Source organism: Eschrichtius robustus, chromosome 14 (assembly GCF_028021215.1).
Source record: "Eschrichtius robustus isolate mEscRob2 chromosome 14, mEscRob2.pri, whole genome shotgun sequence".
Taxonomy (NCBI): domain Eukaryota; kingdom Metazoa; phylum Chordata; class Mammalia; order Artiodactyla; family Eschrichtiidae; genus Eschrichtius; species Eschrichtius robustus.
This window is the reverse complement of record NC_090837.1, coordinates 92573437-92586615: the sequence shown is the minus strand read 5'-3', so window position 1 is coordinate 92586615 and position 13179 is coordinate 92573437. Positions and strand designations below refer to the sequence as shown.

The 13179-nt window shown below is 39.3% G+C and overlaps 1 protein-coding gene across 1 annotated transcript in view; it reads right to left on the bottom strand.

Annotated features, from left to right (window-relative positions):
• Positions 1-238: 238 nt before the first annotated feature.
• Positions 239-13179, bottom strand: part of DOK6 (docking protein 6) — a 419540-nt gene continuing 406599 nt past the window's right edge. The window contains exon 8 of the mRNA XM_068563092.1: positions 239-604. Coding sequence (XP_068419193.1) covers positions 465-604 — 140 coding nt within the window. The 3' untranslated portion in view covers positions 239-464. The remainder of the gene's footprint in view (positions 605-13179) is intronic.

Here is a 13179-nt window from a genome sequence, read left to right as displayed (position 1 = left end):
CATTTGTAGAGCTTACTGGATTTGTCCCTGTCGAAACCCTCCAAGCCACAGAGCTTATGGTGGGTCACCTTTCTAAGGACAGACCTCTCCTCAGGTGGGAGGACTGAGCCAGGAGGACAGGGGCAATGCGTTCACCCAGGTACGGTCCAGCTTGGGCGACTTCTCACCCTGCCCAGGCTTCTGCTACTGTCAGACTCAAAGGATTTTATTTAAATGACTGTTCAGACGATTTGGATTCTATTTTTGTAAAACGTAGACTCCCCCCCAAGAAACTCAATAAATAAAGAATTTAGCCACGGAATCAAGGAAGCAGAACTCCAGTTTTTAACCTTCCACTGGGAGCGGGGATAGACCCGACCCATTTCAATGTTCCCTGCAATTGGTCCTCCGCGAGGCAGAGGGCGCGATGGCCCCCAGGCAGGTCCGGGCAGACTGTCTCTCTGGTCTCAGCATCTCTCTGGGTGTCATTGGATGAGGCTGGAGCTGTAGCTGAAGCCGTAGCTGCTGGACCGGGACAAGGGCGGCTGCGTCTCTTCGCTCTGCTCCGAGGCGTAGCTGGGAAACGTCTGTGCACGTGACATCTTCGAGGCCCCGAACCCGTGACCTGGAGAGAGAAAAAGGAAGGAGAGCTGTACCAAGAAACTGACTCCGAAAAGCGCGAGGTGAGTAGGTAAACATGTAGAAACGGCGCCTGGTTCCTTGGTGAGTTAAAAATGTTGTATGCAGGGCTCAATAGTTTCCTTAGTGTGTCTTCTCAAAAATTCTGGATGCCAGAGAGCTAGGGATCTCAGACTTGTACTCTCCTTCAACCTTTGGAACAAAAGCACAAAAAGCTTTTCCAAAAAAAAAAAAAAAAAAATGCTGTTTTTGATGGAGAGCCTGTAAGCGCTTTCTTTTCTTTGATACTCACTTTTCAGCGTACAGAAGCAAATGACATACTTCTTAAAAACCTTTTGAGCAGGCAGACTACACTTTACCCTAACCCGTCACCATCAATTATCAGGAAAAAGCTTTCACAGTGATTGCGTTCCAGGCCCTGGCTTCTCCTGGCGGGTTTGTGAGTAACCGAGCCCACTTCATGACATGGTTAACCCAAACGATAAACCTTCGTGGTTACTAAAATGGCCTCACAGTTAGGTCTTATAGGAAATTTATTTCTATGATTTTATAGTTCAGATGCACCCCTGCGACGAGAAATTTGTTTAATGCAAAATCTAGAAATGATTACTGGAAAACTAGCAGAATGCTAACAATGTAGGGAGAAAAGATGCGTTCTAGGGCTTCAGGTGAACCTCCCAGGGGTCTCCCCATCCTTCTTAATCAGTCAGTAATTGTTCTTCACACGTGAGAATGATGATTATCTAATGGATGAGCTCAGTGGGGAGAGAAGAAAAAATACAGTGTGCTCTGCCCTCTCAGAGCTTCTGTTTCACTCAAAGCAAGAGATGTATTGAGTTTGGTTTATATTTTTTCTCGTCTCTATGGCGAGGAATCCAGGGAAGATGATCTGTTAACACAGAAACATCAAACATGTCATCAGTCTCTTCAGGTGGGGCTGGCGTTCGCAAGGTCATGCACTAAAAGCCAGTTTCATCGTCAGGTGTGTTTGGTGGCTCGGAATCTATCCGTGTCGAGTCTGAAGCTTGGGATCCAGGGAGGAAATGCAAATGCATTGGGCAATAAAAAGGTAATTAAAGTGGTAGAACCTCTTAATGTTAAAAAGTTGTGAGAGCAAAATCTTGCTTTCGAGATAAAAATCATTTTAGTTTCATTGTTGGCCTGGTTCTCTCATTAAGACTCAGCAGTAGGTCAGGGAGGAGAGGCCTGGGCATTTCCTACTGAGGCCGTTTGGTCTGCTCCTGTGCTTCTGCCACCCAGCCTCCTGCTTCTGAGTTTCCAGACCTTTCTGCTCCCTTCCCTCCCTCTCCCAGGGTCCTGAAACCCCATGTCCTTTCTGTGCTCCTTCAGGCCTGAGCGGGGCAGGGCTGCCTTGCCGTTGCCGTCTCTCACATCTCCTTACTGGTTCAGTAATTGGACCGACAGCTGATTCAAGGGTCCAGTTAAATTCCATCATCAAATTCTCATAAAATCTCAGCTAAGTGTGTCTTCTCTTTGCTGTAGGACCCTGAGGAGGCAATGAGGAAGATGAAGCTGGGGGTAGGCAGGAGGGTTTGGCCGTTAGAGGCGAGATCAGCTTGGGCACTTAGGAGTCAGAGCTCCGGGCACATGCGCTGCCCCTGCGGCTAACTCGTTGTAACTGATCTTGAGAGACTTACTTGGTCTCTGGGTTTCGAAGTTTCCTTATCTGCACATTCTGGATGACAATAATGGTATAATATGGTACTTTTGAGTATTAAATCAATGTGTATCAATTAAATTCATACACGTTAAATGCATCCCCACAGCAAGAGACAGATGCCATGAGGGACTCTATCCAGCACGGCCATCCATAGGGGGCAGTCCATGAAGGCTTCCCTAAGGAGGTGGCCTTTTGACATGATGCTTATACGACAAGGTTGTGGTACACTAATCCAATATGGGGAACATAACTTAAAATTTTAACAGTTTGCCTCCTTATCTCACCATTGACTTGCTGGATGATAGTTCAGTTCCCGTAAGAGGAGAGACTGGCGTTCATGAGCACAAACCAGTTGGAAATCCTAATATTAAGACCATGTTCCTGGCCTCGGTTTTATCCTGTTATTTTAAAAAATGTTAGAAATATCTGAAAGAGAGCAATGCGAGAGCACACCTTTAATTCACATTACTTGTGGTCTAAAGGCTAAGGTTTAAGTCGTGAATATAGAAGAGTCTTTGCCTATGCACACAGAATCTGGAATCTTGGGGGTAAAACTTCAATCATGCAACTAAAATTTGCCAAGCATCTACTAACATAGTTCAGGACTCCACAGGGAAGACAAAGTTATGGAAACCATGGTTCCTGAGTTTCCAGAGTTCACAAGCTGCTTTGGAAATGATCATCAGACAAGGATAGATAACAGTAAACATCAAATGAAGGGTCCGCACAGCCAGTGCTGTATGGGATCAGAGCAGGACGCCAGCGGAGCTTAGAAGAGCTGGTTACGGAACTGCACACTTCAGTTCAACCATCACCGGTGACCTCTGCTCCGCAGAGTGTGTAGACACCACCACCACGGACTCTGAAACTGCTGAGTCCAAAATCCAGCTCTGCCATCCCTTTTTGAGCCTCATTTTTTTTGCATGGAAAGAACATACTTTCCTAAGGTATTTTGAGGGTTAAACAAAACAACATACAGGAAGACACCTGGGATGGTAGGTACCTAATAAATGTTAGTTTTTTCCCCTTCTTTCTATGCTGAATGTGTCCACACTCTTGTCCGTTTTCTTGTTCAATGTCTACTTTGTCTACCCTCGCAGTGCGCTGTTCTCACTGTGACAGGTTTGGAATATTATTTTCCTTCAAGGTCATCTTGAAGATTTCTTTGTTTCCTCTACAAACAATTTCTAGTCTAATTGGAGATGAAATGATGTTTTTTCTTACCTCAGCCATTTCTTTATGGACAGTTCACAAATGATGCTGTTTCTGCTTATCACAAAAATAACATACCTCAATCAGAGCTGAACATATGAAGGCTTAATAAGTGCTGTTTGATTTTGGCAACAATGAGTATGAGAACAAAAGAGAGAAGTAATTAATCATTTTCTCAGCATTTATTTGCATTGTGCCCTTAGGCACTGTTGATGAAAACAAAACAAAACAAATCAACTTTGTGGCTTAAATTAAAAACTTGCTGGACTAGACCTGTTCATTCCACTCAACAGAGACCCTATTTAAATCCTTCCTAAACTTTCCCCTCCGGACCATCCCCCGAAAGACAGACTCTGGGCATCTGGGGGATGCTGCAATTTAACAAATTTGTTCATAGCTATCAGTCTATCTTAAAAGTCCTTTTGAATTTTCATTTCTACCCCATTGTATATTCATGTTTGTTTTAATAGAAAATAATATTTTCTACCCATATATTCAGGTAACATTGACAATCTGGGAGAGAAACATAGCATATTTACCTGGTGGTTTGAAGTATACTCTGAAATGACACTTCATACCATCCCCTACCCCCTTCCCTCCATGGCAAGTATATGAGCCCCAGATGGAGAAACATGGGTCCACTCCAAAAAGAAGGACATATATTGGATACAGAGGCATTTAAGACATTTGTTTATTCTAACAAAATTACATGACTTCTCCTGGAAACTGAAGAGTACCACGTGACAAGAAAGGTGCAGTGACTCTAGCCATAGAAGGAAAACTTCCTGCCGTATCATGAAAGATTCAAACCAGGAATAAACTAGATGGAACACAATGCAGTAGAAAATAACTACCAAATCTGAATGCAGGACCAGAGATTCACATCACACCTAGGAGAGAAAGTGAAGAATGACAGGCTCTTGTAAATATCTCCTCTTTCCTGAGGGATTAAGTAGTACTTTGCTGCCTGGTACAGAGTTACCACTGCTCATTCCCTTTCTGCTAGCTTCTAGTTTTCCATACTTACTAATACCGATTTTATTCTTCACATAAAATATAAAGGAAATTGTTTTGGAAGGAAGTCAGAAGATTCCCAAAGCATAAAACTTGTGGTTATTAATTGGTAAGAGGCGATGCCCCAGTAATACTACGTGCTGATGTGAATTTGTGTGTTTTATTAGTTTGTTAGAATCTGGGGGAGAGGAAAGAGGGTTGTCCCTTTAAATAATAAAACAAAGGAAACAAAGCAGGAAAAAATCCCAAATAAAACAGTTGCCTCCTGAGGAAGGGAGCAGCCTGGAATAAAGGCATCAGCGACAAGCAGGACTAGGGGGGCACAGGGGAGATGCTGATTTCCGTGGCTAGAAACCCCTTGTTAGGAGAGGGCAGACAGCAGATCAGGCCCGGGTGCCGGAGGAGGGAATGGAAGAATAAGTTGGGGTGCAAAGCACAGGGCTTAAGGGCTCTCACTGCAGTGAATCTGGGGCCAGCAGGGTTTTATGGGATGTTTAAAACTTGTATGTTTACCTTGCAGCCAGGTAAAAGGTGAAACCAGACAGGAGGTAGAAGCAACAAGGGCCATCTCCAGTCTCTTAGTAAAAACCTACCATGTATTAGTCATGCTTAGAAGTGCCCAGGACCTGTGGTCAGTGGCTCTTCTCTAAGCTGTATTTGAATTGTCCTCAGTTTGTTCTAATTACAGTTCAAAGCGGACTGTGTTTTGGTCGATCTTTGTGCTCTCCTGGGGGGGGGGTGCTCCAGAAATGCCTGTGGGGATTCCAGGGTCCCAGGAGCTCCATGACCCTGGAATAGATTTGCTGGGGGGAATTGAGGCTCGGTTCAGCGCATCTGAGCCACCGGGGAATGAAGATCATGGGTTTCAATGCAGACAGAAAGTGATTTGGAAATGAAAAGCCATGATGGAATAACTACTGTTCATTGAGCACATATTTCTATGCTTAACTACCTTAGAAATATTATTTTAAAAAATCCTCATATCAATTCTGTAAGACTGGGTAGCTTAAACAACAGATATGTATTTTCTCATAGTCCCGGAGGCCAGTCTGAGGTCAAGGTGCTGGCAGGGTTGGCTCCTGGTGAGAACTCTCTCCTGGGCTGGCAGGGGGTCCTCACTGGTGCTTTTCTCTGTGTGCACTTTCCTGGGGTCTCTTCCTCTTATAAGGACACTAATCCTGTTAGATCTGGGTCCAACCCATATGATATTATTTAACCTTAATTGCCTCCTTCAAGGCCCTATTTCCAATACAGTCATATTTGGAGTTAGGGCTCCAGCCTATGAACTTTGGGGGACACAGTTCAGTCCATAGTCCATTCATTTTATAATAAATAAAATTAATCAGGAGACATTAATCTGAGAAAATGTAGGTGACACCTTTTCTTTTGTTAGGGATTATTATTTTCTTGACCTTTTCTCTGGGAGGTATTTGTACTTGCTAGTGAAATTATGTAATTTGGCTTACGATTACATAAAATGATTAAACATGACATGTAATTTTTCATCCTTCAAATTGTCAAAAAAAAAATTTTAATGGTGGTTTTATGCCACTGTTTCTGATATAAACTGTCAATTTGCATTGCACTAGTTTACATTCCCACTTGGAGGGTATAAGAGTACTTTTTATCTTAACATTAGATGATATGGATATTAATTAGATTAAAAATTTTGCCAGGTGGAAGGATGAAAAATTGCATCTTATTGTTTAATTTCCTTTTGCTACATAAAGTATTTAAATTTTGTAGTCAAGTGTTGGTGGTTTCTGGTTTTGTGTCTTGAAATAAGTCTTTCTTCATCACGAGATTATTAAAATATTTTCTTATAAGTTCTTTTTATATTTTCATAAATTTCTTTTGCTATCTTCAGCTTTTTAATTTATTGGGAATCTCTCTTGGTTCATGCCCTAAGTTAAGGATCCTGTATTGTGTGATGGTTAATTGTGCTGGCTCTGAAGGAAGACGACTTGGGTTTGAGTTCCCACTCTATCCCTTTACTGTTCTGTCCTTCAAGTTCCTCAAGTGTAAAATGGCAATTATAATAGTTTCTACCAATAGGATCATGTGTTAAAAGAGTTATTTCATAATAGCACAGTCTAATGGTGTATTACATTAGTGTTTATATAATATTAACACTAAGAGCGGGGGTACTATATCGTGGTATATGCACACGAGCGTGCAAGCACCACACACACACAGCCCACCAGTTCATTTAATCTTCACAGCCTGCTACTGAAGTAGAAACAAAGCGTTTGCAATAGTGCCTGGCATTGATCCTTTGTTATGAGGTTCATAATGATGTGTCATGGTGTGAGTATTTTTCCAAATACTTTATGAGATTTTTTTTTCAATCAAGGAGCCAAGGTGTCTCATTTCTGGGAAATACTTCTGGATTATTATTATAATTTTTGTGAATTATTTCCCTTCCACCATTTTTCTCTGCTCTCTTTCTCCCACTTCTGTTCCCTTTCTCTAACCATCTATTATTTATATGTTCCAGTGCTGTTCTGATCTTATAATTTTCCAATCTTTTTTATTTTCACTCTCTTTTTTTGCTGCTTTATTTTGTGGGAGATTTGAGGTTTGCTTAACCTTCTCTTCCAAGCTTACTAAATTATAAAAAAGATTTTACTGCTCTAATTTAAATTTGCAAAAGCTTTCTTTTCCCTTTTCCTTTCCCTCTCTTGTTCTCCTTTCTTTAATATACATTCATACATATATTGTTATTAATAATGGCACTTTCACCCCTAAAACTATGGACCTTTTTTGCTTGTTTCATAAGTGGACATCTAAATATCCTTTACTCATATCTTTAAAAATTAGAAATTTTTGAATGGGAAAATGCATATTATTTAATTCTATGTAGTACCCAGCCTCCAGTTATAAAGAGACTGGTGGGTTAGCAACTGCATTCTAATACTGAAAAATATCCAACACAATATAGTTTATAATACTTTAATTTGTTTTAAAGATGGTTTAATTTGATTCATACAGAATTACATTTTTAATACCCATTTCATAAATTCTCTGGACTAAAAATAGTCTTCTATCTATTATTCTGGTTGATGTAGCATTCATTTTTCCCTGTTGCTTGCATTTCATTTCTCATGTATTTTAATTACCTACTGGGATATTAATCTTCTACAACTGTGATATTAATTTTCTATGACTGTGATCTCTTCACAAGACTTAGCTGAACTCTTCACTGTTAGCAGAATGCATATGAATAGTTGTGGAAGGTATAAGCAATCTGTGGCAGCTACTAAAATGGTAAATATTAACATGGGGTAATCTAAGTTGAAACTGAGTAGAGAATACATGAAATAAAAATTCATCAATGTTGCTCAACAAGAGGAATGGGAAAATATTATAAAAATTCAGTTTTTTGAGGAATGGGAAAATATCATAAAATAAAAATTCCGTTTTTTATTTAGTTTTTGAGCTATACATTTTTCATTGCTATTTTCAAGGGTTTAGGTATAAAATTTTGAATATAATGTTAATAAAAATAAGTTATATATTGATACATCTTTGTTTCCATTTATGAATATATTATTTATAGAAAGTTTTAGCAATCAAGGAACTATTCAGGATCATGAAGTAGGGTGTGCCCAGTTCAGGTTGAGATCTCCAGAACTATAATCTGAGGTATTTTAACAAGTTTACTGGAAAGTCACATTAATCTCCTGCAAATCAATAACAAGAATACTTTCCAGCTGATCGTCCTCAAGATGATATCTTAAGGAGAAAATGGAAAATTTTATTTGATATAATTCTTTTCCAAAGATTTTAAACGAATGCATAGAAACACTTTTCCAAGAGCATGGGACTTCCCTACATAATGTATAGTTAGAGATTTGAGTTATGACAGAAATGTTATAGAAAAAATACTGAATGTCACATAAGTTTACATAGGAAGTTTCAAAAAAGACTAAATATGAGGAAGATTAACAAAATTATTGAAAATTTACTGTCAGGTTTTCATAGAATGTAGCACAGTTTTATTCTGCAGTAGATACAAGGTTAAGCTTGCATTTAGTCTGAGGACCTCTGAAATGAGTTTGAGGATAAGTGTCCAAAAATCTGCTTAGCACTCGACACGTCTGATTTCATCTCATTCTCTGTAGAACTTTGCCTAGAATTTTTCCTTCTAGGAATGACTGGGTTGATTTTTCAGAGATCTGGGAAACATTCTGATAATCACAAACAAAATTTTGTCTTCTTAGATTTGTAAATATTTTTTTTGTCAGCATAAGACCACAGTGCCCAAATGGTCATGGCTTTCAGACTCTGTATCTCACCATTAGGAATTAGGCCCTCATGATGCTAATAATGAAAGAAAATTCCAGATGGTGAGTTGCAGCAGATGAGATATGGATGTGGGGCGAGGACACACCCTGGAGAGTCTGTTATATCTTATGAAGCCAATTGGATATTTTTTTAATAGATGATAGAAAACTTTTGAATGATTTAAAGATGAGTGATTGGATTGGATTTGCGGTTCAAAAGCTCGCTCATTCAATGAGATGACAGAGGAGCTGTAATCAATCTTTTCCCACCATCACACATCTGATAGATTAAATTTAGCCCCAGATAGAACAATTTCTCACAGAAGGTAGTGCAAAGATAAAAAGAAGCCTCTGGTTTTATGTGCATTTCCTAGGGTTTACTTATAATTCTTCCTGATTTTCTCCAACTCATCAGCATTCTTCCAGGTCCAGTGGGAGCGTTGGAAACTGCTGGTACCGACCTAGAGAAGAATGAGGCCAGAATGGTTGGGTGTGGTGAGGAGTTGAGGACATTCATTCTCATTGAGAAAGACCTACAAATATTTCTTACTATAGTTAAATTAATATTCTGCGTTCTCATTATACACTCAATAAACTGCAGTAATTTCAGAACCTGGAAACCTGAAGCCTAGATAGTTTCTGGTTAGTAGCACTTCCTGGAAAGTCGATATTTCAGTGTCTGTATTGATATTGAAAATATCCAGATAAATAGAGAATAGGAGATCTGAGATTCATGAAAATGGAGTCAAGGAGTACAGGACAAAGGACGTGTTCTGTGGACATTTCTTCTGTTTTATGAGAAACTGCTGCAAAAATCCAAATTACTTTTCTAGGCAGGTTGAGAAATCCTTATTAGGCATTTTATCACCATTGTACCCAGAGACAGCAGTGAAAATCATCTTAACCCTTGGTTAGCTTTTAATTTTTAATTAGTTATCTTTATTTTATTTTTACTCTGTGAGAGGTTGAAATATATTTTCATCAGTTATTGTTTAATATTAAGTACTAATGTCAAAAGGCTAGAAAATGTTTGTAGAATTATTACCATTTTACAATGTCACATTACCTGTAATGGTTTCACTGAAAACAGGCCAGGACAGGGAAGTGTTGAGAGCACAGGCTCTAAGGCCGGTCCTGGCCTCACCAGGTGACCTCGGGTCGGATACAATCATACATCAAGTATCCGAGTGCTTGACTCATGATATTAGTGGTCATTAATACTGAGCACTAACAGTGTACCAGGAAGTGTCAGATGTTTCACTTAAGTTGATTTACTTAATCCACCTGGCAGCGCTGTAGGGTCAGTCCTCTTACTCTCTCTCCCGGGTGCACAGACACCAGTGCTGGAATCCAGGCTGCTGGCTTGAAACTCTTCACTCACCCCGGAAGGTTAAGGCTACCCCACAGTTAGCACAACAGAGAAAAGGGCATGATTTGGCAAACCAAAACATATTTTAGAGGCAAGGGATCAAGCAGGCCTCATAACTTTTTTTTCTTTTAATTCCCTCAGTTATATTGATTTTCAGAAGAGCACAGGATAATCTGAATTACTTTATTTCATGTTACTTGACTGTGAGACTATGGATATTGACTGTTTTTTCCAAGAGTCTTTATTTCTTTATATGTTTTACATTGATTTTATAATTGTGAAAGTCAGAAATGTTAGTTTCTATCGTTTATTTTTTAAAATATTTAACAATCACTTAATAGAATAAAATGCTAAATCTTAGAAAGTTATGATCAGTAATCCATCTGGATTGTTCTTGGATTATGTCCATGACAGTGAGTTGGCCAGTGTTACTAAATTCACTCAGTTTCACTACTGCTGTAGAGCGTAATATTTTTATGGAAACCATTTATGTTTACATAATTAATAACATTGACTTAAATTGGTAAATCATATAAAAATTAAAATTTCCTAATTAAGTCAAAGACAGAAAAGCTTTATGTTTCCTTGAGTCTTTATGCCTCTACATAAGTCTCTAATTCTATCAAATTTTAAAAATTTCTAGTAGTGGGAAATTTGGCCAGCTCTTTGAGGAAACATATTAGTTTATATTCTTTCCTACACTATATATAAAAATAAATTACAAAGACCTTGAAAAGCAAGTGAAATAATAAGCATTAAAAATCACTAGAAAGAAATCTAGGAAAGTAGTTCGAATTGGGAGATTTTTCTAAGTATGAAAGCAGCTGAAGTTAAAATAAAGGGTCATTTGTCATTTTTTGACAACAAGTCAAAAAGAATCAAATTCTGAGTTTTAACTCCTCTAAAGCTGGACGGCATTCAGTCCTGTGGAGCCTCACTTTTAATGTGACTCTGTCAGGAAAGTGTTTATTAGCTACCATTTACATGTTAGAGAACATTTCAGCCTGGATTGATTCACTGAGGGGTCATGACAGTGGTGGTAAGTGGGCTTGAAGTGGTCAGAAAACTATTTTTGTTAAAAATTTTAAAGGAAATTATATTTTTACTTAAGACAAGTCTGCCCAATGTGAGTACATTTTCTATGTGCTTTGGTTGGATATATCATATATATATACACATATGAATACACACATACATATATACACACACATACATATGTATATATGCACATACGTATACATATATTTCAGGCTGGTAGTACTGTCATCTAATGATTGCAACTTTTGATCTTCAGTCATATGTATTTTACTTAAAACATTTTTTTGGTAGACAAGTCATTCCAAACATAAATCCAATGAAATGATAATGAAAGAATCTCTCAGTGAAGATGAGTGCAACAACGAAGACAAAGAACAGGCATCTCTCAGGAGCTGGAAATACAGAATTCTAGAGAAAGGACCAGGAGGGCGCTGAGAAAGGAGAGCATTTTTCCTTGACCTGAGAATTTGGTACCAGTGTTATATGAATTCGGCCATAGCAAATAGGCCCTCCTGTTCCTTTCAATCAGGAGATTAGAAATGTAATTCTCAGAAAGAAAATTAGAGAAGTTTAGTTGCGTAAGAAATGTATTCCTCTCAGTTGTGAAAGAAGTGCCTGGTAGACCAGAGATGGGACCTTGAGAACTGCTGATTCTGCCAGACTCGCAGACTTTACTAGCCTTAAGCCTTGAGCAGAGTTATAATACAGATAATTTAAATGGTTTCAGCAGGTTTAGAAACAAGACTGAGACGGCAAAATACTACACCTTCTAGAAACTTTGAAGCAAAATTGTATGGGGAACACAGGAAAGTTAAAGAATATAATTCAGGGTGTGATAGACTTGAGTTATAGAGTCCTGACTGTAGCTGAAGCCTGAGGTTCCTCTTTATCTGTGAAATGAGAACAGTCCTAGGAACTCCCCCTGAGCAGTGGAGATGAAGTGGGACAGTGTAACTAAACCGATGCAGGGAGTAGATCCCAATATGTTGTAGTAATGCCTTCGTTTTGCTTCCCTTTTATTTGAAATGGGTTTCTGGATATTGTTGAATTTACTAAATAACTAGGCTCTGATAAATTGAAGAGAGAATTTATTTCTAAAAATGGAGGAGGGAAAGGTGAGTTGTTTTGGGGTTCCCATTTGGGAAAGCCCAGCAGCTGGAGATCTGATCACTGCAATGTTCTCTGTCACCTACAGACAAAGAATGAGAGGCTTTTAAAATGGGGAAACGCTTTGTGCCTCTTCAACTTGGCATTCATCAATTAAACAGGGGAGCATGGCCAGAAAACAAAAACTTGTTCATTACTGACAGGTGGTATTTCAACACTGAACCCACCATTCTTCCCGGCCCGATTTCCTGTCCTCCGGTACTTACTATTTCAGTGAATGGCACCCATCAACCCAGCCCAGGTCGGAGAACTGGGAGCCATCCTGGTCTCCATGCTTTGCTGTCATCTCCCCTCCTGCCATCAGCCACTAAGTCCTGCAGGTTCTACCTCTTCAAAACCTTTTTTTTTTTTTTTAATTGGAAATTAAAAAAACATAAGTGTGTATGTCCTTATGTTCAACATAAGTGTATTTATTGGAAATACATTTCTTTTTTTTTTTTAATTTATTTATTTTTGGCTGCATTGGGTCTTCGTTGCTGTGCGTGGGCTTTCTTTTTAGTTGTGGTGAGCAGAGGCTACTCTTCATTGCCGTGCGCGGGCCTCTCATTGCGGTGGCCTCTCTCATCTTGGAGCACCGGCTCTAGAGTGCAGCCTCAGTAGTTGTGGCGCACGGGCCTAGCTGCTCTGCAGCATGTGGGATCCTCCTGAACCAGGGCTCGAACCCGTGTCCCCTGCATTAGCAGGCAGATTCCTAACCACTGCGCCACCAGGGAAGCCCCCAAAACCTCTTGAATCCACTTATTTTCTTTATGCTCCCTACCTCTGCCCTAAATTTCTCATCAGGCTTATTAAGG